Genomic DNA, 26,171 nt, shown 5'->3' on the forward strand with positions numbered 1-26,171 from the left:
TTCTTACTGTTATTTATGCAGTTAATAATGCAAGAATTTACAAAACATGTCAAGCATTTTGCCGTTTCAAAATTTAATTTAGTCCATTTTTGCCATTAAAGAAACTAAGTAGACCCGAGCGAATGACATCACAACGCATGTCAGCACAGGTGTGCAACTCCAAGGTAGCATCGACAATAGCCTTAGTATCATTTTACTAGCTTATCAACGTTCCTCTTGGTAAGACTGATTGTTCTCGCATAAGGGTAATTTAGGATGCAGGTCACCATTTCATTTCTATGGTGCAAATATAAACTACAAAATTGTGCGAATGGACTCCTTACAAAAGATTTATTTTCACCTCACTAGACTTCTACACTTGACAGACCTTCTCTTGATAAACTTTTTCACAAAAAGTAAAAAAGTGTTGCTTTCCACCTACTGAAAATCAGCAGTAGTTCCGTGTACGAATACAACCGACGAGCGAAGCTCCTCAGAAATGGGACGCAAACGACTATGTAGACTATGTACGTTTTGAAACTGTTTCTGCGCAACGCGCGCCGAACGCGCTCATGGTCTTTTTTTGCGCCGGCGCTGGGCGGGGAGAGCGTCTGCTACTACCTTCGACAAAGCACGCGTAGTGCGCTAGAATGATGGTTGTCATTTCAAAATCCACGATAAAGGTGGTGAAAGTGAAGACGACCATTATAACCAGTTGTGCAAAGAGCCTATTTCTTTTAACCTCGAATTTCTGGTGCACTAGAACCAAACTGCTCAAGGCCTAAACATTTCCTCTTAAATCACCGGCCAGTGAAACCCAAAGCGATGCTTAAGAGAAGGGACCTTCAATGGCAACGGTGGGGTGCGGGCCTAAGAAGCTTCGCTCCTAAAAAGCATCACACCAGCAGCAGATATATACTGCCTTTGGCGTAAATACTGCCCGACTGTATGATCCACCAGGAAAGAGTGTTTTCAATGACATCCTTGGTCCTTCATTGTCTTCATTCAGTCAGAGCACTAAGTTCACAATACTAACATGCAAGTCAGCAAGGTTGTAAGGGTGTGTTCCCTCAATTTTCTTTTCTTTATCAAATGCACTTAAATAGTTCTTGACAAAAGACACTGGAAAATCACCAAACTTACGGCATTAAAAAACATTTTTCTTGTTAAAGCATAGTGCCCCCCTCGACACATGACTGTCCCCAGCCCCAACTCTAGCTCTAGAAGACGTGCCAAAGCATGCCACTGTTGTCGGCAGACACCAGTTGCGTGCAATGCGCAGATGTGAGACAAAGATGCGTGCAATACCTCGGCACAGCGGCACGAATCACTGGAAAATCACACATCACACCTTGACTTTAGCATTTGTAATACAACGGCACCAACTACCTTGAGCAGGGACCAGAACCAGAACTGTTGTGCCAGCATGAGGATCGACAATCAAGACATTTCCTTTGTGTGTATCAGTACATGAGTGCATGCGATTGATCTGTAGAAATGTAAAGCTGAAGCGTGACAAAGAAAACAAAGGTCAAGTGCTTTCACCATGCTAAGATTTGAGGAAGGTGCTCACAATATACAACTAAAAAAAAACAGACTGCAATCACCAAACCCACAAAAATCGAAGAGGAATTGTGTTGTTCCAATTACAGCACTTTTTTTTAACATCAGAATAAAAGAAACACAATCCTAGTTTAAACTGCAGATGTAAATACGCTTGTCATGTGCTGCACTCCACCAACTTACCGTGACAAACTGCATCTTGCCATTTACAGTGATGACCTCTCCTTGCAAGCAATAGCCTGCAATGCACATGACTAATGAGCTTTACAAGGAAGACTCCATTGGGAGGAGGCAGCAGACACACAAACCTCTTCACGCTGCCTCTGCCACAAACACTACCCGACTATGCAATTTGCCCAGAAAAGCGCAAGTGACTTCTGTGACTGGCTCGCCTCAATGGTAGCTTCAGTCAAGTGGGGCAGATAGCTAAGATACAGGTCGACAAGGCAACATGTTCAGGTTCCATCATTTGAGTTTCTCTTTATCAAATGTAGTTTCGATAGCTAGGTAATACACAGGTTTCACGACACTAAACCAGGCACAGTAGTGAGACGGCTGGTTAAGCTGACGAGCTTAATCAAGGGGGCAAACATTGCATAGTGCGATAGCAGCAGAGCTGCATTCACATCGACAGAGGAGGCCGTCGATAGCCTGTTTATGATTTGGCGACAGCTGAATTCGGATGTCTGTGCTTTTGCATTGGGAATGACATTCACCAGCTGCACAGCCCGTCCTTGCCACAACCTTGCTGCACCGTGAGCACACGACGAAGCGCTGTTTCTGGGCAGATGGGACACTGAGGCCCATGAATGGGCAGTGATCAGTTTTCGGGATCGGCAGTCCGGATGAGGCGTCGGGCACCGCGGTTGGCCGGACCCTTGGGCTTGGCGAATTTCTGCTTGCAAATGTTTTGCTTTGGGTGCAGCTGATCGATGAGGAAGGCCTCATTCAGCTCGCTAGGGTCATCAATTTCCACCTAGAAAAGGGAGCGACCAAGTAAGTGCTAATAATAATTATAATTGTAGGGGCTTTACATCCCAAAACCATGATAAGATTATGAGAGACGCCGTGTTGAAGGGCTTTAGAAATTTCGAGCTCCTGGGCTTCTTCAATGTGCACCTAAATTTAAGCACACGGGCCTCTAGCATTTTGCCTCCATCAAAATGTGGCCACTGCGGCCGGAACAGACAAAGTAAGAGATGCATAAAGCGTTTTTAAAATGTCTTTCACCTGCTTTTAAATTTCCTTGAATTTGGCCCAGATGACATTCTCACCATGACATATTTACTGTAACGAAAGATGACAACGAAAACAAACTTAACTGTTCCGAAGTGCACAGCTTTGCCTTCCAGATCTACGACCAAAATTTTGACTAATGCCTCTTGTTCAAGCCAATTTGAGAGCAACGAAGAATGAAATGCTGCCCTCCCAGAGACAAGAAATGAAAACTTAACTCTTACATATCATGAAGGGTTTCCCTACGCTGTAGCACAACATCATGGACACCTTGGCAACAGGTCATCGAGCATTTCTAGTTTTTTATGGCCTAACAGCGAACACTTTAATTCTGGTGCACACCTCACATTAGCTACGATGGCCTTTCCATGTTGGAGGTATATGCGTTACACTACATCAAATGCAGCTCTGAAAAAACAAGGGGTGGAGCTTTGCACTTAAAGTGACGGTGCTAGGGACTTTGCTGCTGTGCTAATTTGTTTTCTATCATCGCAGTGACTAGCCGACACATCGGACAATGCCACTCTTTGAAGTTCACAGTTGAATTCCTCCTACTTAGTCCAAAAGGAAGCTTATCTCCCAGAACACAAGCAAACCACAAAACACGAGAACATTTGAGCTATATTCTATACAGGGTGCTCCACCTAACTCTAGCCAGAGTTTCAAAACATGCCGACGCACTCTTTGATGACACGACCAAACGAATGATGCTGGCAATTGCATAAAGTAAGTCTCGCTATTTTCTTGCATTTTGCTTAGTTAGGGAAGGTTGATTGACCAAGTTTTCAAGCAATGAGGCTGAGCAAGAAATTCCAACTAGAAAATTGTAGAATGGTTTTCAAAACGTCCGATTAGACCGTTTCTAACTTTCTACCTATTAAAGGGGTGGTGCCATCAAATTTGTGGCTCGCGCATTCTTGGTTGCAAACGTTTTTCATAGTTCTAGGAAGCATGATACTCTCTCCAAGATTCATGTATTCTCGCTAAATACAGTAAAACCCCGTTAATTCGGACTTCACGGGACCAGAGAGAATGTCCGAATTAACCGAGGGTTCGAATTATCGCGAGTACGATCAAAACACTAGAAAAATGTTTCCGCCACCACCAGACTTTTATTTGTTAAAGAAGTCGGTGATCGCGGTTTGCTTCGCGGAGGCAACGTGCAAGGAAATCACAATTTTGCTAAGTTCCTGAAGGTCCGCGCACACTGTGCCGCAAAGCGGCGGTCTAGCTGACGCAGCCAGGTCATCCAAGCCTTTCTATTAAAGCGGTAGTCGACAGGCAGCTGCTTAATGTTCTTCAAACATCTTGGCTTCGCAGCCTTTCCTATCACCGGCAGCGGCAACTACTCTGTGCCGGTCATGCTCGTAGCCAGAAGAACCGTCCCCGCTCTTTTCTCCGTTTCCCGCCGACGCACGGGTCCCCCTTAAACACGATCGTCTTGTCAGGCGCTGTCTCGTCAGTGTTGAAAATGTTGCACGGCTCGTACGTAGAAAGGAGTGCGGAAAGTCCGGAACGCCAGGCCTGCACAACGCTTCACCGCGCACGTTGCGGAACACCAGAGGTGCTATCGCGGAACGATGCCTTATGCCATATTCTATGCTATTCTTATCATCCACCACTCATGGCTGGCTGATCGCGTTGATACAGTGGCTAGTACGGTGCGATATTCTAGGGACCCATGCCGTAACTGTAGCGTTGATAACGCGGACGGACCGTCGCCATGTTGCCTGTTGCTGATGACAGTAGCGATGCACTGCCTTTCATTGTGTATGTGCCTCCGAGATGCAAAGCTCGTTTTAAATCTCAAAGGCCATAATCCGATCTCGTTACCTCGTTTTAAATCTCGGAGGCCATGATCCGATCTCGAAATTGTTCAGATGCGCCGTCGATTTCGGCTGCGAATCCGAATTATATCCGAACCGCGGCCGTGGCGGTATCCGCTGCTGCTTCCCCGTCTCGACCCGACCTCGGTTGGGAGTTCGAATTAACCGAAGCGCGGTCGAATCTGTCCGAATTAATGAGAGTTCTCAGCCATAGAACAATGCACATTTTGGCCGGGACCAGACGCCGCGTCCGAATTAACCGAAATTCCGAATTAACGGGGGTCGAATTAACGAGATTTTACTGTAATTTGATATCGCCTTATTTTATGAATGACTTTCGGTTTCACTTTCTTGGCGCCGCGTTGGACAATGACATCACTGTGTAGGAAGCTTAAACAAGTGGGCCCACAGAGCTGTGATGCATGCTAAAATTGCTAAAATTGCTTGCTAAAATTCTCTAATAGAGAATAAAAAGCTTGCTAAAATTCTCTAATAGAGAATATTCGCATGTACAGAATTCCGGTACACGCAGAGATCTTTGTGGAGTACTGGGTTACTGGACGATTGTATCGATATCTTGGGACACTTCGTGCAACCACATTTACAGGTGCACTTTGTTTTCACTCAGTGACTGTGGCAAAAAAATGTTTGAAAAGGCAACGCATTCAGACCTATGTCGCTGACAAGACTTTACACGAGCAGAGAAGTAGAATACATCAGATTTCTGCAACGAAAATTCTGTGCTTCTCTGGTTCATCTTAGCACCACCAGGTGGCCCCATCTATCCAGTCTCACGTTTACGGCTACGGTAACCCGGTATGCTAAGGCAAAGAAGTGTGTGAACAAACTAAAATTCTCTAATGCCATCTTTGCAAGTTTGTGTGACGATGTGAAACACTATGCAAAATGCAAGCTTGGCCAATTCGGCTACAAGCTGAGAAAAACGAGCAAATGTAGGTTCACAGCCGCTGCTCTCTAAGCTTGCCAGTGGACAGGCCCGTAGCCAAACCCCCCCCTGGCTCTAAGCCATGCCTTTACGTATTACTGTTTTTCTGCTTACCACAGATGCCTGTGAAATACAAAAGAACATACGACATGACCATTTGGCTAGGTGAGAATAGATATTAGCTCACACCTCCTCAAATTAAATGCTTGGCTGTGATTTTTCAAAATTTTAGTCCACCTTCCTTGGAGCAGTGTGGGTTTGTGTTGCGTGCTTATTCAGGTGGTGTGTACTAATTTTTTGGGCAAGACTAGGCGTCACTGCCTAAATGCCTACTTTTTCGATTATATGATGCCTAGATTATACGATGGTCTTGCTTGTGCCCCTCAAACTCGCAGAATTGGGGTTTCACTGTAGTTCTTTACTGCAAGGATCCTCAGGGGAGAATGCATACATTAGCCTTAAGGGGGCCCTTACCTTCTTGGTGATCGGCACGCCAACCTGTGTCTCAATGGTCTCCACCAGGGGGAGCTTGCAGCTGGAGTAGAGCATGCGCTCCTTGACAGGGCATTCACTGCCAGCAATGGAGTAGATGAACACTGCATGCAGAGACAGCAAAGAGGAAGGTATATGATACCAGCACTACCTTGATTCAAAAAAGCCAATTAAATGCGATTCACTTCATTAGTTATCATGATTAACCTCATTACATTTAGCACCGTATTGACCATCGCTACAACGTCGGAATTGAAACAGGAAATGCTAACAGCTTCAGCCATTCCTTTTTCCCCAGAACATCCTGGCAATTGAACCACCTTCCCAATGACATTGTCACCGTCGATGATAAACTTTTTTGGAAGGTTGTAGCTAACATTGTATAACTAGGAAATTTTAACGTTATATTTATTGTTTAAAGTTAAGTCCTTCACAAATGAGCTAACATTGTATATACAGGAATCATTATCATGTTACCTCATTTCTTCATATTTGTACTCACAGTCCTTTGTGCAGAGCTTACCTAACTACATTGTATATATAGGTACACTATAACCTCATTATAAGAAAGTTACATGTGACGTGATAATGACTTCGTTATTTCCGAAAATTTGTTATAAACGTGCATTCAGAACACTGTATGACAAGACTATTTTTCATTTACTTCATAGAACCAACAATTGGTTATATCGGCATTCGTTATAACGAGGTTTGAGTGTATTACTGATGTGTTGTTTAACTAGACTACTGTATTACTTTCTTGCTGTATAGTATTGCTACCCAATTGTTGTACATGATTTCCCATTTAATACTCCCCTATGTAATGCCTTCGAGCCTTGAGGTTACAATGAATAAATAACATAGCAGCAGACACTCTCTATGGACTCCTATGCAAGAAACCTCTTCCAGCTGTCTCATTAGAGCCCAGCTTCCATTATGAAGCAGTGCATTCAGATATAGCTAGAGCAGACACAGCTAAAGCAAATTGAGTAAGTGTACTACTAGCAGAGATAGACACTGGTTTAATGCAAGAGGCTGCTCATTTCTTTCTCCTTCTTTCAGAATAATTAACTCATATCCAAATGAAATTCATTGCTCATCAAACTCAAAACAGCATTCCTAAGCTCATAGGGTTCCAATTCAAGAACTCTACAAAGAATCTGCTACACCTGTGCGAATATTTGAATGAATTGAATACTTGAGTCGTCTATTTGGAGCGGTCAAGTCTGCAATTCGCTTCAACGCGAATAAAAAATTTCCACAATGTTGAAGTATTCAATACGAATTAATACAACCATATTATTTTGCTGTATGTAACCCTGTTAAAGAGGTAGTTTGACTGCAGCGCAGGGCCACTGTGCTATGAAACTGCCCCATGAAGAGAAATAAGCACTGCCGCGAAGCTATCCATCATGGTTAAATATTTATACTGCCCTACCTCGATTAACTTTTTACAATGTATTATCTTTCTCAAGTTTGAAAGCACATTATACAGACTTATATGGACCAAATATGGCAAATTTTAAAACACAATGTATTTTACCACGTATAACTTGCACCCTACTACTACTCAGATTCTGCTACTACAGTAAAAGTTCCTTAATTCGGAAAATCGGACGATTCGGACTTGTTCTCTGGTCCCGGCAAGCATATGCATTGTTCAACGGCATCAAACTCGTTATTGCGGCCATACTTGGCCCCAACCCAGTTAATTCGGATGATCCCCAGAGTGTGCTGAGCATGAAGGGCCGCAAATGGTGACGTGAAAGAGCAAAAACGCATTCGCGGACAACCGAAAGGAGGTAGCACAATCCACATTGCCATCATCATCAGCACGAACTATACAATAAGGCAAGGAATGCTAGAACGTTTCATTGCCTTCATGCGGATGTATGCTTACCACCACCTTGGCCGCAGGACCTCAGAATGGTGTGATCGCCATAAACAATTGCATTGTTGGTGACCAAGTATTCAGTGGCTGTGGCAAACTTGTTTAGTTTTTACTCGGCGCTCGTGAATTGTGTGGGTTTTATCTATGATCGCGTCAACAGCGACTGCGACAAGCAGTAACTTCGTTTTCGCCGCATGCCATCAGAAGTGCATGAACAAAATCTATGATCGCATCGTTATGACCACGGTTTCATTCACAGCGGATGCGGCACTCAGTAGCTTTGTCCTGACTCGGTGCAATGCGCATGCGATGTCACAAAGCTCAAACGTGGTGGAAGATGAAGAGCATCTGAGCCGCGGTGCGTATGATGGCATAAAATTCGCTTGCTATAACAAGCGAATGATCTGCTGCCGGCCATTTTTCTGGTGAAAAAATTGCAGTGAAAAGCCACAATTATGAAAATTGTGGCTTCTACACTGCCCTTATGCAAATAAGTACAGGATTTACATATTTATTAAAATAAAAGCATCTTGATGCAACAGAAATTTGCCTAAATCGGACATTGTTTCCGGTCCTGTGAAAACAGACCTGATGAGCTTTTATGTATTCAATCTCGCTTCAAGATTATTCGTTACTAATTGTCATTTGCTTTGAGTTTGCTTTGAACAAAAAAGGAAAAGATATTAGAATAAGCCTGGAATTAATAAATAATAATATCTGGGGTTTAACGTCCCAAAACCACGACATGATTATGAGAGGCACCGTAGTGGAGGGCTCCAAAAATTTCGACCACCTGGGGTTCTTTAACATGCACCTATATCTAAGTACATAAGCCTGGAATTCATGAGTATACAGTAGACTCTCAGTAAACGGAAATCTTTTAAACGGAACTGCCGATTAAACGGAACAAATGCTCTTAATATGATTGGGTTTCATACTTCGATTCTGCAACCCTTCTCCTCTCTCAGTAAACGGAACTCCTGTAAATGAAACACATTTTCCTGGTCCCTTCAGGCTCCATTTAACGAGTCTACTGCATATGGGCGGGTATACAGCTGCATTACTAAAGTTTGCTTATAGAGCCTGCTTAAAACTGCAGCTGTTACACACTATCCTGTTTGTGGACCTCAACTACAGTGTACTAGAATGGGGCAGTGGGCTCACTTCCGTATCCCTGCGCCGCGCCGCCGCGGCCCTCTCCGCGTCGACAGATTGAGCGCCCGCCAGGGGCGCTGCCGCCAGTTTCTCCTGAAAACTCTTGCGGGGTGTGGAGCGCGTCCCCTTGGTCGGTGGGGGTTAGGCTGGTTACGCTGTAGTTGCGGGGGTATCAACAAACGCGGGGTTGGTGGCGGGGAGAGGGCCACCACAATGACACAAAAAGAGATCACAAAAAAAATGAGGAGGGGAGGGAGTCGAGCATTTTATTCTTTTTTTTTAAACTGATCCAAATAGTTGAAGCTACTGTTCCCATTTGTGTGTGCCCTGCAGCGCATGTTCACTCCGTTCATTCGCTTGAAGGATCTTTGTCGGCACCCCGCGTGCCGCTTTACTGCACTTATATATGCTTGTTTTTCTGAAGGATCGGCATCTGTGTCTATCCGCAAATCGCAACTGTTTGAAAGACGGCCCGCCGCTGCATCTGGACGGGAGGGACGCGCTTTTTTACAGCCTCAGGCGGTCGTGCACATAGAGCATGCAGCGTACGTGCAGAGAAATTTCTGGGGCTGCGTTTGACAACAAAAAACAGCTGGACCCAACGAAGCTAGGAGTGACCGCAGAGTCAAGTGTGAAAGCAATAAAAGCAAGAAAACGCGCGAGGGTGGTGACAACAAAACCATACTCGTGCTTTAGTAAAAAAAAAAAAGGGGGGGGGGTTAGGGGTACTTCTAAAAAAATAATAAAGAATGCTGGTACGTCGCTGCTTGTTTCGCTATCGAAGTCCTAAGCACAGAACTATACTGACGGATGAAACGGGCTGGATAGTGACGTACAGAAAAAGGAGATGTAGAGGGGGGCTGAAGTAGCTCTCATTAGGAAGCGGGGGAGGTCCAAAGGGATTGGGACAACAGAAGAAAACACAGGACGAAGCGCCGATCGGCGCTTCGTCCTGTGTTTTCTTCTGTTTGGGATGCCCCAGTTGCTGGTAGGTCGACGTTGTCGTCGGCTGTCGACTGCAAACATCGCCGGCGTTTCTTGCTGTCCTTTATTTTTCATTTTCGTAGTCGACTAGCAGATGTTCATACACGTTTGTTGCATCTGTTTATTGTTCGACCACGAGTGACATTTTCGGCATTGATAATTCATATTGTGATATGGCAAACATTTGCGCATACATAGGCAGGGTTTTGTGTACATAAAATCAGTATGTCAGTGCGTGACACTGTCGAGTGTTTCTTCGTGTCCTGTTTTATCCGCGCTGGTGCAATTCCAAGGTGCAATAAAAATGTGTACGCACGTGATACATGTTACTTGTTATGTACTCATATTAACTATGTATAAATATTTTTTTATTGGGTATACGAGTCCAACTGCAGTTTTGGTAACCTTGTACGATCTACGTCTGTAAATAAAAGAATTTTAAGCGTACGGTGCGGATACATTTATTACGAAGCCGAGTGATTCCGCCCATTATTGATTCGCGAAAAAAAAAGAACATTAAGTGGGTTAGCTACACAGACCAGCTAGATCATATATACGCGAAAAAATTTTTAAAATGAGGCGTTGTTTATATTCGGCATAGTGGGGCTCGAAAGGCGGGAGTGAAATCGCTATGATCGCTACAGTGGCGAAAGTGCATTGAAAATCGTATCGATCAGCAGGACAAAAAAAAAAAAAAAAAATCCGAACGCCCCCAACTACACACCCTGTTATTGCAGCGGCTGCGTGGAGGAGCATTCATTTATGCAATAGCCGCTTAAAACATCGCTCGCCCTCCGTAAATCAGTCACAACGACAGTAAGTTATTTCACAACACACAGAAAACTTGCATCAAAAGAACTTCCGTGAGTTGCGCACCGTAAGATTGACTTTTCTTGCGCGCAAAACAACAACGCGCGCTATCCGCGCCTTGCAACCCGCCGGAAAGTTTCAGGTGACGCTGTGAGCCGCGCCGCCTGTCGGCGGCGACATGAAGTGCGTCACGCTCCGCCGCTCAGTGAGCGCACTATAAACTTCTAGAACACTGTACCTCAACTAACCGAAAACTGGGCCCTGGGACATCCCCTTGTAACTCCGTTCACCTCAGTCCATTCCACTGTAGGCGATGCACACTTACCAATGCTTTTGAATTTCTCGCCCTGATGTTTGTGGGGGAACAGGAACAGGTGGTAGCGGGGGTGGTCACGGGGAACACGATGCGCTAGCCTGTCGACCGTGATGTTGTCGCGCAACTCCAGGTTAATTTCCTCCTTGGCTGGGTCTATGCTCTGCAATGATGGAAAACAGCCATTTGGAAGGGTTGACGCTTGGGCAAGTTGGTGTGGATTCATTTCAAAAAGGTTAACAGCGCAAGAACGATTAGGAAGGGACGGGACAACAAAGTCTCGTCCCTTCAACAGACAGCGCTCTTTACCTTTGTTGTCTCGTCCCTTCCTAATCGTTCTTGCGCTGTTAACCTTTTTGAAATGCAGCCATTTGGAATTTACTTATTTATTTACCCACAACATTTGCAGTGTCTTTACAGCATCATGGCAGATGGAGCAAGGAAATATGATGCAGTAGGATGGAAAGTTGGGTGAGTTAGTGTACTCGCATGAGGAAAGAGAGCAGTGCAAGAAACGTAGACAAAGCGGAAGGAACTTATAGCGCTCGTCCTGTGGTATAAGTTATTTCCCCTTTGTCTATGTTTTTTGCACTGTTTTCTTTCATCATCACGGAAATGTGACACTGCACTTCAGCCGCACAAGAACCTAGGTTAATTCATCCTGCATATTCACCTTTCAAACTTTCATAAAAGAAAATGACAGTACCCATTTGTTTGCATATTGAGGCTGTTAAAGGGACACTAAAGAGAAACAATGAATTGGTTTAGATTGATAAAGTGTGCTCGGAGAACTCTTGTGTAGTTTATTTCACCACCATAGGTTTATTATTAGAGGTGAAAAACCAAGTTCAAAGCCTCATTTTTAAATTTCGCGCCGAACTTTGTAATTCGTGACGTAAAAGATTTCAAAGAGCATATAACTTATTTTGGCGCCACTAGCTCAACGAAATTTCCACAAACTCGCTATGTCAAGTCTCTGGCCCCCTCAGAGGACAATGTACTTCAATTTAACCGATTAGGAACTACGTAGGCCCAAGCAGGCACCGTCAAAAATATGTGATGTCACGGCAAATGGTGCGAGAATTCCAAGATGGCGTCGCCACCTGTATTTTCTTTTTGTGCGTTTTCTCGCTTATTAAAGGACCCCTGACACCTAAATTGAAACCTCGAGATGTTTTTGTTGTTTGACTTTCCTGTATACCGGGACACATCTGACTGATTAATAGTGACGAACGTTGCCTTTAAGATATCTTAATTTGGTTTTAAGAGTAAGCGTGAGTGCTCATTTGAGTTGGCTGCACCTCGCGACATCCTGGTATGACGTAGATAGAGGCCCCCTGTGACGTTCCACGAGTAAAGCAAGTATTGTGGACGTCAAGGAAGGTTAGCGGGGTGCACATGCACAATACGACGACTGGCACCCAGCGAGGCCTATTGTTCCGCACCCCTCTCGCTTTGTTATCGGGCTGCTCTCGAGGTAGTTTTCGTGAGGGGACACGCGCTTAACAGGTTTAACCCATACCGAGGCACCCACATACAGTGCAGACCACTTATAACGTAACCGCATATAGTGCAGGACCGGTTATAATGCGGTCTTTTGCGACTCCCGTTTACCCTCCCATAGAACCGCATGTATACGCATACCGCTTATTGTGCAGTCCCCCAAGATGAAATACCGTTTATAATGCGGTTGCGGGAAAATATTTCTGACAAACGCGGTAGCGAGTGCGGTTCTCAAAGGAGGTACGCCGCTGGGGAGGGAGCGACGAGGTCGTTACGAAGGGCGAGGGCACGCACTGTGAACGAACGAGGGGCGGATGGGAGGAAAAAGACCGCGGCAGCGCTGTGCGGGCTCGCCGAGTGGAGAAGGATTGTGGTTGCCTAGGCGACAGAGTAGCCTTTGCACCGGCGGCGGCAAGGCGCAAGGCTCCGCGGCCGCTTGCCGGCAGCGCGTTCCGCGTGGAACGTACGATCAGTACGATCGCGTCCTCATCAAGTGCGCTTTAAAGTAAGTTTCCTGTCGGGAAAAGCGTCGTCGTTATCACACTTGCTACAGATATCGCGTTTGCTACCTCGTCTGCAAATTGAAAAGTTTTGCGGCTTCATGACGCGAGCTTTAGCCTTTTCTGCCAGTGCGCGGACTTAAAACGAGCTTGGCGGGCTTTTGTCGCTGTTGATTTCCCGGCCGCGAACACAAACTTCGTATCACGCGCGCTGTTCTTGGGTTAGTGCTTGAGTGCTATCTTTTCGACGTCCGATCTTCATGTTGTCTTGGACAAACTTGCCGCGACAACACGCTGAACCGCAGGCTAGGCCTAATCAGCGTTGGTTGCTTTTCGGTAGCGGTCGCGGGCGATAAAAGTTGCGGTTTGGTGCGGAATCAACGAAACTTTTTGCGATGGCTGCACTTGAAGGGAAGGGAATCATATCGTTAATGAAAACGAGGGCATGGTCGGCACATGCAACTCTCGAATGGTGGTTCCGGATTCGATTGCAATGTCTTGGACATCGCGTGCGCGCCCGTGAAATCGAACGGTCGGTACCGCTCAGCACGTGAAATTTCGGTCGCGATTCGACATGGTTTCTGTGTAATGCGCATACCTCGAGGTGGCCTGAAACGTAGTCGGCAAATTTCCGCGATGGCACTTTGTTTTGTTTGCTTTTTCCCCCGTGTTCATTTCGTTGGCAATGCGGGTCTTTGGCGGTTAATTTTTGAACATTCCGAGATTTAAGTGGTTGTAAGCGCCCCGAATCGCATGTGTTGATTATCGGACACGCGAGGCTACATGCTCAACATGTTTTGCGCAAGTGCAGCCTTTGAAGAAGGTTGTTTTGGTTATAGTGCGGTACCGCTTATAGTGCGGATATTCGCGACTCCGGCGACTTACGTTATAAGCGGTCTATACTGTACTTTCAATCTCTACCGCGCGCTGGGCCCCGATTTGAAAACCGCGCTTTCAACGTCACCACAGCTTGAGTGCATGTGGTCTCTGACGCTCCCCCGCATGGGGCGCTAGTTTCTTGTAGTTTTTAGGCGGGCGTTTTGAAGTGACGCTAAAATGGTCACAATTAACTACGCTAGAATTAGTTATACGATACGCTAGAGCATTTACGATTTAACTTAGGGATTACCAGACACAAAGCTACAAATTACAGTAAAAAAGTCACCAACAAAAATTTTGCTGTCAGGGGCCCTTTAAGCGTCTTCTCGCAGCAAGCGTGGTGTTTTTGGTATCGTGGAAGACTACTTTACTAATGCGAGAAAAATCATTTTGCTCTTTAGTGTCCCTTTAAGACTCTGAAGAGGAGTTATATCGAAACTTTCATGGAACTTTCACGTTCCTATGGATTTCCAAAAAAATGTAGAACATAATCTCGCACGATTTTCAAATGAATGGGTCATTGTTGGGAGAAGGCATGATGAAGAAATGAAGCACAGGAAAACGCTGACCTGCATTGAAAAGGTTTAAAAGTTTAAGACATTTTGGCATCCATACCGAAGCCTTCACTACTACTTTCTACTTCTGTGAAGTTTTGAGCACCTCTGGGTAAAAAAAAAAAACATTAAAATCTTGAAGAATAAAATGAGAAAGACCGTGAAGCATTTACCAAACCGACCATTCTTATTCACCAGTTTTAGCACGAAGGGGTGTGCGGTAAACCGGAGTCGTGGGTGGCATTTCTTCCATCCACAGTGGAGACAACTCTGATGCGCAACTAAATATATAACTGCGCAAGTTTTCTTTCATTTCACTCCCATCAGAATGTTGCTGCCATAGCAGACACTGGACTTGTTGCCTTGAGCTCAGCAGCGCAATGCCATTGGCCACTAAGCTTCTGTGCCACATTGTTGTTACTAACGTTTATTATACCGTAAAGTACCGTGGAAGCGCCCAGTTTTGCACAAGTGCAGAGTATTAACATTTCCAAAACTACAGAATTCTCAAGATTATATGTCAAATGCCCGCCCCTCCAAAGTGCCAGCATTAGCCAAAATATTCACCCCATTGCGGTTACGAGACCGCTAGAGGCGATGAGAGGAATAATCAATAAGTTGCGGTGGAAAGGGAAAGACTCCTTTTTCCTTTACAACAATGAACTGTTCTTGAAAGAAAACCCAGTGTTCGCAGGGTTCTCTTGATGAAGCGTGCCTGCAGCTGTGGTGTCCAAAGAGATGGTCGCACTATCCTGCAAGGGGTGTGGGATCAGTGTTGCATTGGACGGCAATAAGAACGAGCACTTGCACAATCGACTTGCAGGCACCAAGGAGCCTGTGGTCTGTTCAAGTCACGTGAGTATCAGCAATGAATGCATTGACCTCGTATTTTGCAACTCGGAAGATTCGTTCACTTGGTTCAGTGACAGATTACGAATTAGTAATATATGCATGCTTTCTTCCATTCAGTAGCCACCGTAGTGCTGCCTCAAAGCTTTTCATGGGCAGCCATCTTGGCTTTTGCTGCTTCGGCCGGACATGCCCATATCTAGATTAACACGATTTGCAGCAAAGGTAGGAGGGAGCTTCTGCAGTACTATACGGTAACAATAATTGATTCTTGTTATATAACATGGACAACCAATAAAAGGGGCCAGCTCTTACCAACTGAACGTAGGAGATTGTCCCGCTCTTGATATCAAACAGCGCTTCCACTGCGTCGTCCGAAATGGGAAACTGCAGGCCGCGGAGAGTCTGGTGCCGAGAGTCCACACCGGCAGTTTCTGTCGCCTCACCAAGGTGGATGTGACGCAGCTCCTGCTCCGCCTGAGTCAGCGGAGCGGGCGACATCTCGTGCTCTGACGCCAGCACCCGTCGCACACCTTGCAGGCGCATCTCGTCACGCGATGTGCCAAACAGCTCGTGCGTGATGTTGCCACCGCCAAACTCCTTCTTCAGGGTCGCTTTGGTCGATGCGTACAACATCTTCTGGCGCACCTGCGCAATTCCGATTGCAGTAATAAAAAATGAATCACTCGTCTCAATAACATGTCTCACTAGTGGTGGGACTTTTTAAAGGCAGGCTGGTAAAGTTTCAGTAGCGAACATTTTCATACTGGCTTCTTCATTTCAACAGCAAAGGCTTAATAACGATCTCTTATTGTAGATGCCATGTTAATGTTACATCAGCTAGCTTATACCAAGAGTCCAACAGTAGTATGTACAAGCAAAACAAAGTACATGGTAATATTTGCTATAATAAACAAAAGCTTACTGATTTGCTTCAGAATATTTCACTCAAGAGCACATGTTGCAAGTATGGAATCAGGTATGCGCAGTAATGAACTGCAGTAATCTCGGTGATACGAATCTCGCGGGGGAGTGAAGATATTCGCATCACCTGATATTTCATATTACCAAAAAACTACCAAAATTTTATTTCCAAACCATGATATACACACAAAACATTTATTCCTGCTGAAAGAACTCGCGTAAGTCTTTCTGGGGCACTCGCGAACGGATTAATAAGGGATGGCCCAGCTGGCTGCCGCAAATGTGCACATCAAAGATTCGCGTGAGGCCAACTGAAAACCAAGCGTTGAAATCCGCCCCACTATAGTCATAAGCGAACGACAGGAATGCCGAAACGCTTCGTGCCTTGTTACGACTTTATTGCCTTTAACCTACCGCTGCATTAGCTGCATAACTTTGAAGATGTGTAGCAGTCGCTATATTGAGGATTGCACTGATAGCGACCGCGGTTTCGTGTGCAGCGGTTGCGGCAAACAAAGTAGCTCCATTTTCAATCAGTGTGTGCGCACGTGCCTTCAAAACTACCGTCGTCGCTATCTATGATCACGTCTACCGTGGCTTTGTCTGCAGTGGTCGTGGCAGGCAGCATCGTTTTGGCTCTGCGAGTGTTGTACATGCGTGTTCTTTCGGAGTCTTGTTGTCGCCATACATAATTGCGTTGATGGGAACCGCGGCTTCGTCCAGAGCGGTTGTGGGAAGCGATAACCACAGTTCTGACTGCATGTGTGCTGCTGACCACGCGCATATTTTCGAAGCTTCCGGATCATGCTTCTATCAGCCGTCGCTCGACGATTTTGGTACCCAAGTTCGTATCAGCCGTCGCAATGCTGAAAAGTGTTCAGAACATCTGAATTTTGGCTCATTAGACACGATAGAATTCGGCCAGGGAATTTTACGAATTCATATCAGCTCGGTTCGTATCACCGAGGTTCTACTGTATTACAAAAAAACCCTATGCTTAATGCAAGTTTGAAAGACAAGTAATCAGAATCTCTTGTAAATTCCTCTGATGTTTCAGTTAACACTTAGCCTTCCAATTTGGGCAGCGTGAGTACATTTGCAATATAGAAAAATTGGCAGTGTGGCCTTCAAATTATACACATCAATATGAAGGATTCACATAAAACTATGCTCGCATCCTCTCATTTGCAACATTGACACGCATCAATCAACTGCACTGAATGTCACAGCGTGTTTATTTAAACTACAAATAGGAAGTTGAGAACAAATAAGCACTTTGATTGCATATTCAGGACTCGTGTTAATGAGTGCATTCCAGCTCATAAGCCTGGAGCCTTGAGTGAAATAACATGCTCCACTGCTAACTTTTGACATTCTATGCCAGGGATGTGGTGATGGCAAAGCTTATAAAAATTGATTGTTGTCTTAGCAAACCAAAACCATAATGTGATTATGGGGCACACCATATTAGGGGATGCAGCAATAACTTTGACTACCTGGGGTTTTAACAGGACCCTAATTCTAAGAAGACATGTGTTCTTGCACTTCGCCTCCATTGAAATGTGGCCACCACAGCCGGGAATTGAACCCATGTCCTTGAGCTTAGCAGCCCAGCATGTAAGCAGCTAAGCTACCAAAGCAGGGAAAATTTATTATATTCTTGTTTCTACTTTTTATTCTTGAAGAGTGATGAGTTGAAATATTCTAAACCATTTGCACTTACGAATAGTCACTATTTGATTGAAACAGCCCATTAATAAGATAAATCTTGAGGACGCTTAAGCTTCGCCTTCAAGAGCAGAATGCGACAGCGTAATCGGGCCCGGTGCACAACACATTCTCAATTGATAACCTGGCTTCGGTACTCGGTGCATGCCTCAACCTTGCTGCGAGGAAACGAACGTCTGTGCGCATAACATTGGCAGCTTCAAACTATGCTAGAATGCCTACTGCAAGTACAGTTGTGGAGTTCCCACTGCGTCATAATTCCTCCTTCTGCGAATCAGTGGGGTCCAGTACGCGTCCGTAAAGCAACACACGAACCTACACAGCTGCTCACTTTGCTGATGCTTTTGTTTTTGTTGATGATGATCATTAAATATGTCTGAGGGCTTTGTAATGAGTCAGCCTTTAAAACACTGACTCGTTCCGTAGTTCACATGTTTTGATGCCTGGCACTATTCCACGCTTCTGCCATGCAATATTACATGCATTAAGGAGACTGCTCCCACTACATGATATTTGTACAGTGTTTTTTGCTGAAGCAGTTTCAAGTAATGGCGTAGTTCTGTGGTAGAACATGCAGAAGGCCTGAGTTCAATCCTCAGTTGAACTGAAGATTTGTATTTATTTTATTCGCATCTTTCTCGATTTTTCGGTCATGGACAACGCTGATTTTTCGCTCACAACCAATGACACCAACGCTGACACCGACGCCGGAATTTCTGCGAAACGAGCTCTTTAACGCTATCACATTAATATCTAATTTATTGTGTCAATGCTTATAATATTGCACACCCCTAAGCAGAACATTGCAGTCATTAGAGTCAATGTGCCATATTCCTACATGTTTCTCATGAGGCAACTTCCAGAGTAATGCCATAGCTTTTCATCAGAGATGACTCCGTAAGTCGAAACACTGGGCTGAGAGTTAGAGAGACTCTCGGCCCCGTTTAAGTAATTTTTACTGACACCTCGCTGCAGCAACTCTGGCTTGAGTTTGTTAACACCTTCAGTACCATATTGCTTTTTTGAATTCTGACCAAGAATGGCGAAATTTTTGTATTGTGCCAGCATGTTTTAAACACCCAGTGCAAACAAACTCGCTATAGCTGTTGTTACCCAATGCTAACTACGTGTGCTGCTTGCCTTGTAATGACAAAGCACTAGGGAAGCCAGCCCATGCATGGCAGTGCAAGAAGCTGAGCTCCCCCTTGGCCAGTTTAGAAAGCCAAATAAGAAACCAAATTGGCCTCGAGACATTGGGTTTTGCTTTTAAAGAAATCTTTGCTGGAGAGTCATCTTTTGCTATGTATGTATTATTTTACCCAGCCAGACAGATTTCTGTTGAAGATGTTTAACTTCAAATTTTATTTATTTGCGTTCTGTTCTTGGTACTGACTACGGCCAGCAAAGAATTATTCAGAACGTATTACCTTTGGCATAGCTTTCAGATACAATGGCCACAAAGTGAATAGAAGGTGAGTTATTGTGTTACTTCACGAGGTTTTCAGTTGTCCCCTCTTTGGCCTCTCTGCTAGTTAAAACCTGACAACACCCACAAAGCCTCATTCACTGAACGGTGTATACCTGCAGTTTATATATATATCTCCCATCTTAACAACTTCTGCAGAAGCACTGGTTGCTGACTCTATTCTTTGGACAACTACACAACAAAATTAGAAATGGTACATGAATATCCCCAGGGAAAATAACATGAAGATCCTTTATGTGGCTTCTAGTTTGGCACCCCTGCTTCGTCGGTCTCATCAGCAATGTGTTGTTCAGTACTGCTCTACAGTATATTGCACAATCTCCAGAGTTGCCTGGCGCAGACAAAGTGCGCTGACCTTGGAGGCTGTATAATACTATAATGCAACCAAAACTTAGTAAGTCACACATATAGTTACTTCATCATCCTCTTCTCCTTAATGTCAGCATCAGAATGCACGCCTAAGCGAATGCCAAATATAAAACAAAAGTGTTTGTGCGAGAGGGGACTCCACTGTAACAACGTATGACCGTTATTTGCCGGACAAATCCAGAACAGAGTATTCTCTCCAGCATTATTACTTTTTTTTTTTTGCAGCAAGTTGTTTTTAATCTGCGATTCATATAGACCATGCAGAATGGTGCAACTAATTAATGCTCCCTTTGTGATAATAAATAGGTACCATGACCTCACTTGATTCACACACCCCGTTATTTTGAACACCCCCCCACCACAACATGCACATTTTTCTGGCCCTTACACATGCCTAAGTCAGATTGTCGCACTACCCAAGTGGTGTTTACCGGCAATATATCGTGATACTGTTAGGGAACGTGCTCTCCAACTGTCGATAGATCGACCTATTGATTCCAGAGTTTGGCAGCACTGCATGCAATCGCAAGTTGAAGCTGAGAGCTTATCCGTGGTGACCACTCACAGGCGAGTCATCGGGCGACCAGCTGATGAACAGCCAGTCGTACCCATTCGGACAGGTGGAGTCGAGGCGGTAGAAGAGGTAGCACGGCTGACCACGTTCAAGAAGCGGGAGCACCAGGGTGTCATAGTCTGCAGAGGGGCAAAAGAAACAAATTGACAATGATGACATGTCCAAGCTATGACCTAGGTTTTTGGCTAAAGGAATTCCCGTTGCTAAAGAAATATCAACACAGTATGCAATTGTGCTGCTGCTAAACACTTAAAGGGATGACCAACTGATTTTCAACCACTATTTTTTCCTGCACGATCGAAAGCCTAAGGTTTGAAGTAACTATACCCACATCAGTTCATTCAGAAAATGTCTGGAAGTTTATACAGCACAACTTTTCAATCTGCAAGGTCTGTTCTGTGTTTAGATGCGAGCAACTGCATCGATGGCATTGATTCAACCACATGGCAGTTACAGTACTAACAATTTGAATGTGAAATTTTTTTCAGTATGACTGCTACAAGCAATTGCCCATGATAACCATGTCATGTCACTGCAAATGTGGCTGCTAACGGTAATATGAGCACTGATGTAAGTGTCCGAGTCAAAGTTACACCAATATGACACTAACTGTAGACTCTGTAAACAAAAGTATGTGCATTAGTTGGCTCTAAATTTTCTGATTTCAATCCGTGAGTACTGTAGTAAGAGTACACATAAGTGTGGACAGGTCTGAGGAGAAAAAAGCTGCAATTCGTTGTTTGACTGGCCCGATCACTCAGGAAAAAAAAAAAACCCAGAAACTGAGCAACTTGAAACACGTGCAGATTAGCTGGCAAAATACCATTTTTTTTTATTAAACACTACCACTGGAGCCCTCAAACACAGCCAAAACAACACTTGAACAATGTAGACAGAGCAGAAACATTTTTCTGCTGTGAAATCCCCTACTCGCAGTGAGATAATTTGCCTGACCAGAGGACTCCAAAATGGCCATCATATGATCTCGCACCATCTCAGAGGTCACAAACATACTAAATGATTACTGCAAAGCTTTGAGAAGTCAGCATTGAGGTGTGGCAAGCTCTTTGTAGTTCGGCAACAAGACAAACATTGGCAAAAGTTGTGTGACGTTTCTAATAAATTGCTTACAGTTGACATTGGTGCCATTTCAATACGGTGCAGTATGAGCCAGTGGCTGGTTTTTTTAGCAGTGGGAAGCTTGGCAAGCAAGTGGCACTTTGTCAATAAAAAGCTATGATTTCTTGTGCAGAGGTAGTTTCACCCCACAACAAAATATTTTGCATATTGCAAACATACAGTTAAGCACACGTAATTTGCAAAACTTGGAAAGAAACACTTTTGTGATATTACAGACAGAACAGTTGTGAAGGATGTAATGGCAAGTTTCCCAGCAGATGTTGCCTTTTGCTTTCTTTTTTTCATGACTTCCCCAGCACCAATTTAAATACATAATTCTGTATTTAACAGGAACGTGCATTCCTGTCATTGTAAGTCATGACCTTTCTGTCGGCACAATAACCTGAACAGACATTTCGAAAGGTTGTTGGTTCCTTTAACGACTGAAGTTGAGTCTGTTTGATGCACGCCAAGTAATATTGGGTACTCTTTTCATTTTACTGCAATGTCTTAGTAAACTGACATGTCATTCCTGCCTTGTGTTAAGGAGTAACTCTACAGTCACATTTCTTTCCACAATAACTAGCACTTTTTACAGTTTTGATTTCGTATGACAACTAAGTAATCGTTTGCTTGCCTGAATTCCTTTATAAGTTATTTCCTCAGAGAAGCATCAATTTTCTCCTCTGTCATGTGCATATCTCAATTAGTTTACCTGTTCAAGGTAATCTAGTACACACTGTGCACTTTTCTTTCCTCTGAAATATTCATAAACTTAAGTGACCCCGCCTTAATTTTTTTACTATTGATTTGTGAACATACTTCCCTGAACTCAGTGCACAGGCATCTTTGTCGTACTGCCACTTCATTTTGCATTCTGTGGGCACTATTACCGGATATTACAGAATGCACAAACGACAACAAGGTAACAGAAGCTACTGCGAAATTCCCAGCAAGCAGTCTTCCCCTTGCATCACCACAGTCATCCATGTCCCGAGATTTTTGCACATTTCGCGATAAGCCTTCCTGATCAACCCTTTCTTTGAACTCTGTTCTTGAACTGATAAGCAAAATTAAAGCAGATAAAAGAATGCTACAAGTACAAGCTAAACCCACATCTTGTTATGCATGCAGTGCTCCATCAACACTCATGGAACATCAATATAATTGTTGAAGTTTTACATCCCAGAACTATGATATGATTACTATGAGAGACGCCGTAGTGTAGGACTCTGTAAATTTCAATCACCCGGCGCTAAACATGGGCCTCTAGCACTTTTCCTCCATCAAAAGGCGACTTTAGGGTCATCAGTCAAGCAAGACTGATGGAAATCTCCCAATGACTCAAGACGCTGCAGCAGATGCCAGACTAGGGATCAAAACTTGACGCTGTCCGATTTCACAGCAGCACTGCCTTAGGCCCAATTCTCACGTCCGTGAAATGCACCATCCCGTCAACATTATGTCAGCAATTCCTCAAACAGCATTTTCTCAGAGGTTTGTTTTTTTATGAAATGGAATGCCAGCAGTGTTCATGCCACTACGGGAGAACGGTTTTCCGTTTTTGAGAGAAGCAGAGAAGGGTACACCGTCTCATGACCGCATGTGGCTGCTGATGTGACGGCGACCGGACGAAGGATTTGACTGCCCCATGGAGATTGGGTCATACAGAGGCAATGTTTGTTAGGCTCATCTTCATCCTGGTGCGTTGATGCCCAAAGGTTTCTTCAACACTGTTAAGATGAGATAATTCAGACTGACTTATCTCGCTTTTTAGTTATGGCTACCCCTGAGCACAGACAATTGCCCACGAAACAAGCTGTATACATTCAACATTGCTTTGATGAGTGGTTTAGCAATGTGATGGCGTAAAATGACTGCACAGTAAGTAGCAAATTAAAAAAAGACAAACAAAGACTTGAAGAGGTCAAGAAGGTCACAGACCAGCATTCAATCCTCGACACCTAACTAATTGCTAGTTTATCCAATTGTAATGCGTGGCCTTACCTCGCTCCCAGTTGTCCTTCGGTGGCTTCTGATCACCAGCGTTAGTTCCTCTGCAAATGAAGCGAAAAACAATCAATCTAGCGGTCAGGAAATGAAATAGAGCGCCCAAATTAAATTTTTAGCTCTCTATTTTTTAAACAAATCGTGATACTTACCTTCGACGATTGAGACTTTGAAGACGCGGACGCTGCCTTTGCGACACTTGCCGAAAAACTGCTTCAACTCGGCATTCGCTGAAACGGGACAAAATCAGCTGTAAATTGCATTTCCGTTGACAGTATTAACAACAGCCAGTCCGTGTTACATCAGGCGGGCCCCGACGTCGTGCACATTGACCAGGGAAGAGTCGTGCGGAAAATCAGAGAAGCAGGTGCGCCAGCCGTGGCCAGTCGCAAGCAAAATGCTATTACGTACCGGCGATACATCATCTGCCGGACCTTGGAATCACAATAGCTATCGAAGCCCAACTGTGTTCAGCGGCGCGCTGTTATGACGCCGGCGCCGTAGACTATATATGCAGTGTAGTACGTAACAGCATCGCAAGTTTGTTTATGCGACTCTGCCACCGTATTCATTGCGCTAGGAAGTCGGGAAGCACATTCGACACAAATGACACGAAACGATGAATGAACGAAAGAAGCGAATTTTAAGGGCTCGTTTGTTTCTTTGACACAACCGTAATGATAACGCGCCCGATCCGAAGGTTGCAGGCTCGGTCCCTGCCGGGGGCAAGTTGTCTTTTTCGTCCACTTTCCTTTCTTCGCATCTATATCGTAATTGCTACGATACATCTAAAACAGTACAATTAACGTCCCCTGCACCTTCGATGGCTTCATTATCTGCTGGTTTTCATTAAGGTTGTGTCAAAACAAAATGATGTAGCGCCTTTGCCCTATGCACATTTCTCCGGCTGACCCCGGTTTGTTTCAACGGCTCCGAAAAGCGGTCGCTTTACCCTGTATACCGGTTTGGTGGGACATCCTGCGTCGCTTGCCTACTAGCCGAGCGGGGTTTTGTTGTTATCGCCGTCTCGCCAACACACCCAGCCGGATATCCAAAGCCGCCCCCTGAAGCAGCTTTCAGGCAGCACGTTTCAGTTTACACACACCAATGTCGCAGGTCAAAACGGCCAGATGCGTGCACTATCGCTGACGCCTCATGCGGAAGGCAACCGACGATTTCGTGCGCAGCAGCGACGCAACGCAGCAGCTCCGTGACGCGACGTTCAAATCCCACAGCCCCGATCACGACCAACCGTGCGTAGCCCGACCCCGATCGCTGCCCCGACTGCCCACCTTCGCTTTTGGCTTTCAGGGTTGCCAGGTACTCGAAGAACAACCCGCCAAATTATGGCGCATTAATAGCCCAAAAGTAGCCAAACGTAGCCCATAAAAATAGCCCAAAATAGCCAAAGACAATAAATCCAGACAAAACGTTTTTATTTATTATTTACTGACACAGAGCGAGTTTGTACATGAAAAAACTGAATGTACAATGTATTAAGAAAGAGATCAAGCATGTAAAACAAGTGCAAGGGAAAAAAATATGGTTACATGAAAAACTTGTCGAGTGGCATTTAAACGTTGCTTTGGTTAGGACACCCCACCCACACGTCGAAATGGTCTCACTTCCATCCTTTCTGGGTGGCCACACATATGCAAACACTTCTTCCAAGCGCTAGAGAAAGAACCGCGTCGCTTGTGCACTACACAAATGTTTCAATATGTGCGCATGCCTCGTATGCACGCTTTCGGCTAGAAAGGTGGCGCTATCGGAAGACGGTGCGGCCATTGAGAGTCGTTTAATTACAAGTAGAGGCAGACCGCCCCATACACACACATAGAAATGGTCTCGCTTCCATCCTCTGTGGGTGGCCACACATATGCTAACACTTCTTCTAAGCGCAAGTAAAAGAACCGTCGCTTGTGCACTACACAAATGTTCCAACATGTGTGCATGCCTCTAAAGTTGTATGCGTGCTGTCGGCTAGGAAGGTGGCACTTAAGTTTACCCAGCCCGCAACAGGTTGCACGGTCTTGCATTGTCGTCCTTCCGCGGCGTCGGCGATGGTCAAAAGATACAAAAGGCGTGGGCAGAGAAAAGGCGCTCTTTTGCAGTGAGCCGCCCATTTGCACGCAATTACACACGCTGCTTGCTTGAGAATGCACGGGTATTCGTGTCTTCTGTCTTGTTGTTGGTAGTGTTTGTTGATTTATTTGTTTTCTTTTAACTGGGGCCACAATGTCATAGTCAGTTTCCGGTAAAGAAAGTCCTTCCTTTTTGTTGTCCACAAAACTAGGATTTGACACTCACGCACGCTCGAAAAGGCCCTCTTGTTCCCTCCCCAGCGAGGAGCAAGCTGTGCGCTGTCCCGATGCATCGACAAAAGGACTCACGCTTCCCTCCCTTGCACCCGCACCCCCGTAACTATGTCGTGGGGCCGTCGCTACTATGGTTCAGTAAAGATAAGAAAAGAAAGGAAGT

The 26,171-nt window shown here is 44.8% G+C and overlaps 1 protein-coding gene across 1 annotated transcript; it reads right to left on the reverse strand.

Annotated features, from left to right (window-relative positions):
- Positions 1 to 313: 313 nt before the first annotated feature.
- Positions 314 to 24,992, reverse strand: LOC119406783 (twinfilin-1). Its single transcript, XM_049419814.1, is given in 8 exon segments — positions 314 to 2,518; positions 6,025 to 6,146; positions 11,208 to 11,358; positions 15,796 to 16,128; positions 20,553 to 20,680; positions 23,688 to 23,723; positions 23,726 to 23,920; positions 24,643 to 24,992. Coding segments are annotated over 8 exon segments (1,146 nt in total). The 5' UTR covers positions 24,668 to 24,992; the 3' UTR covers positions 314 to 2,362.
- Positions 24,993 to 26,171: the final 1,179 nt, after the last annotated feature.

This window comes from Rhipicephalus sanguineus, chromosome 10 (genome assembly GCF_013339695.2).
Source record: "Rhipicephalus sanguineus isolate Rsan-2018 chromosome 10, BIME_Rsan_1.4, whole genome shotgun sequence".
Lineage (NCBI taxonomy): Eukaryota > Metazoa > Arthropoda > Arachnida > Ixodida > Ixodidae > Rhipicephalus > Rhipicephalus sanguineus.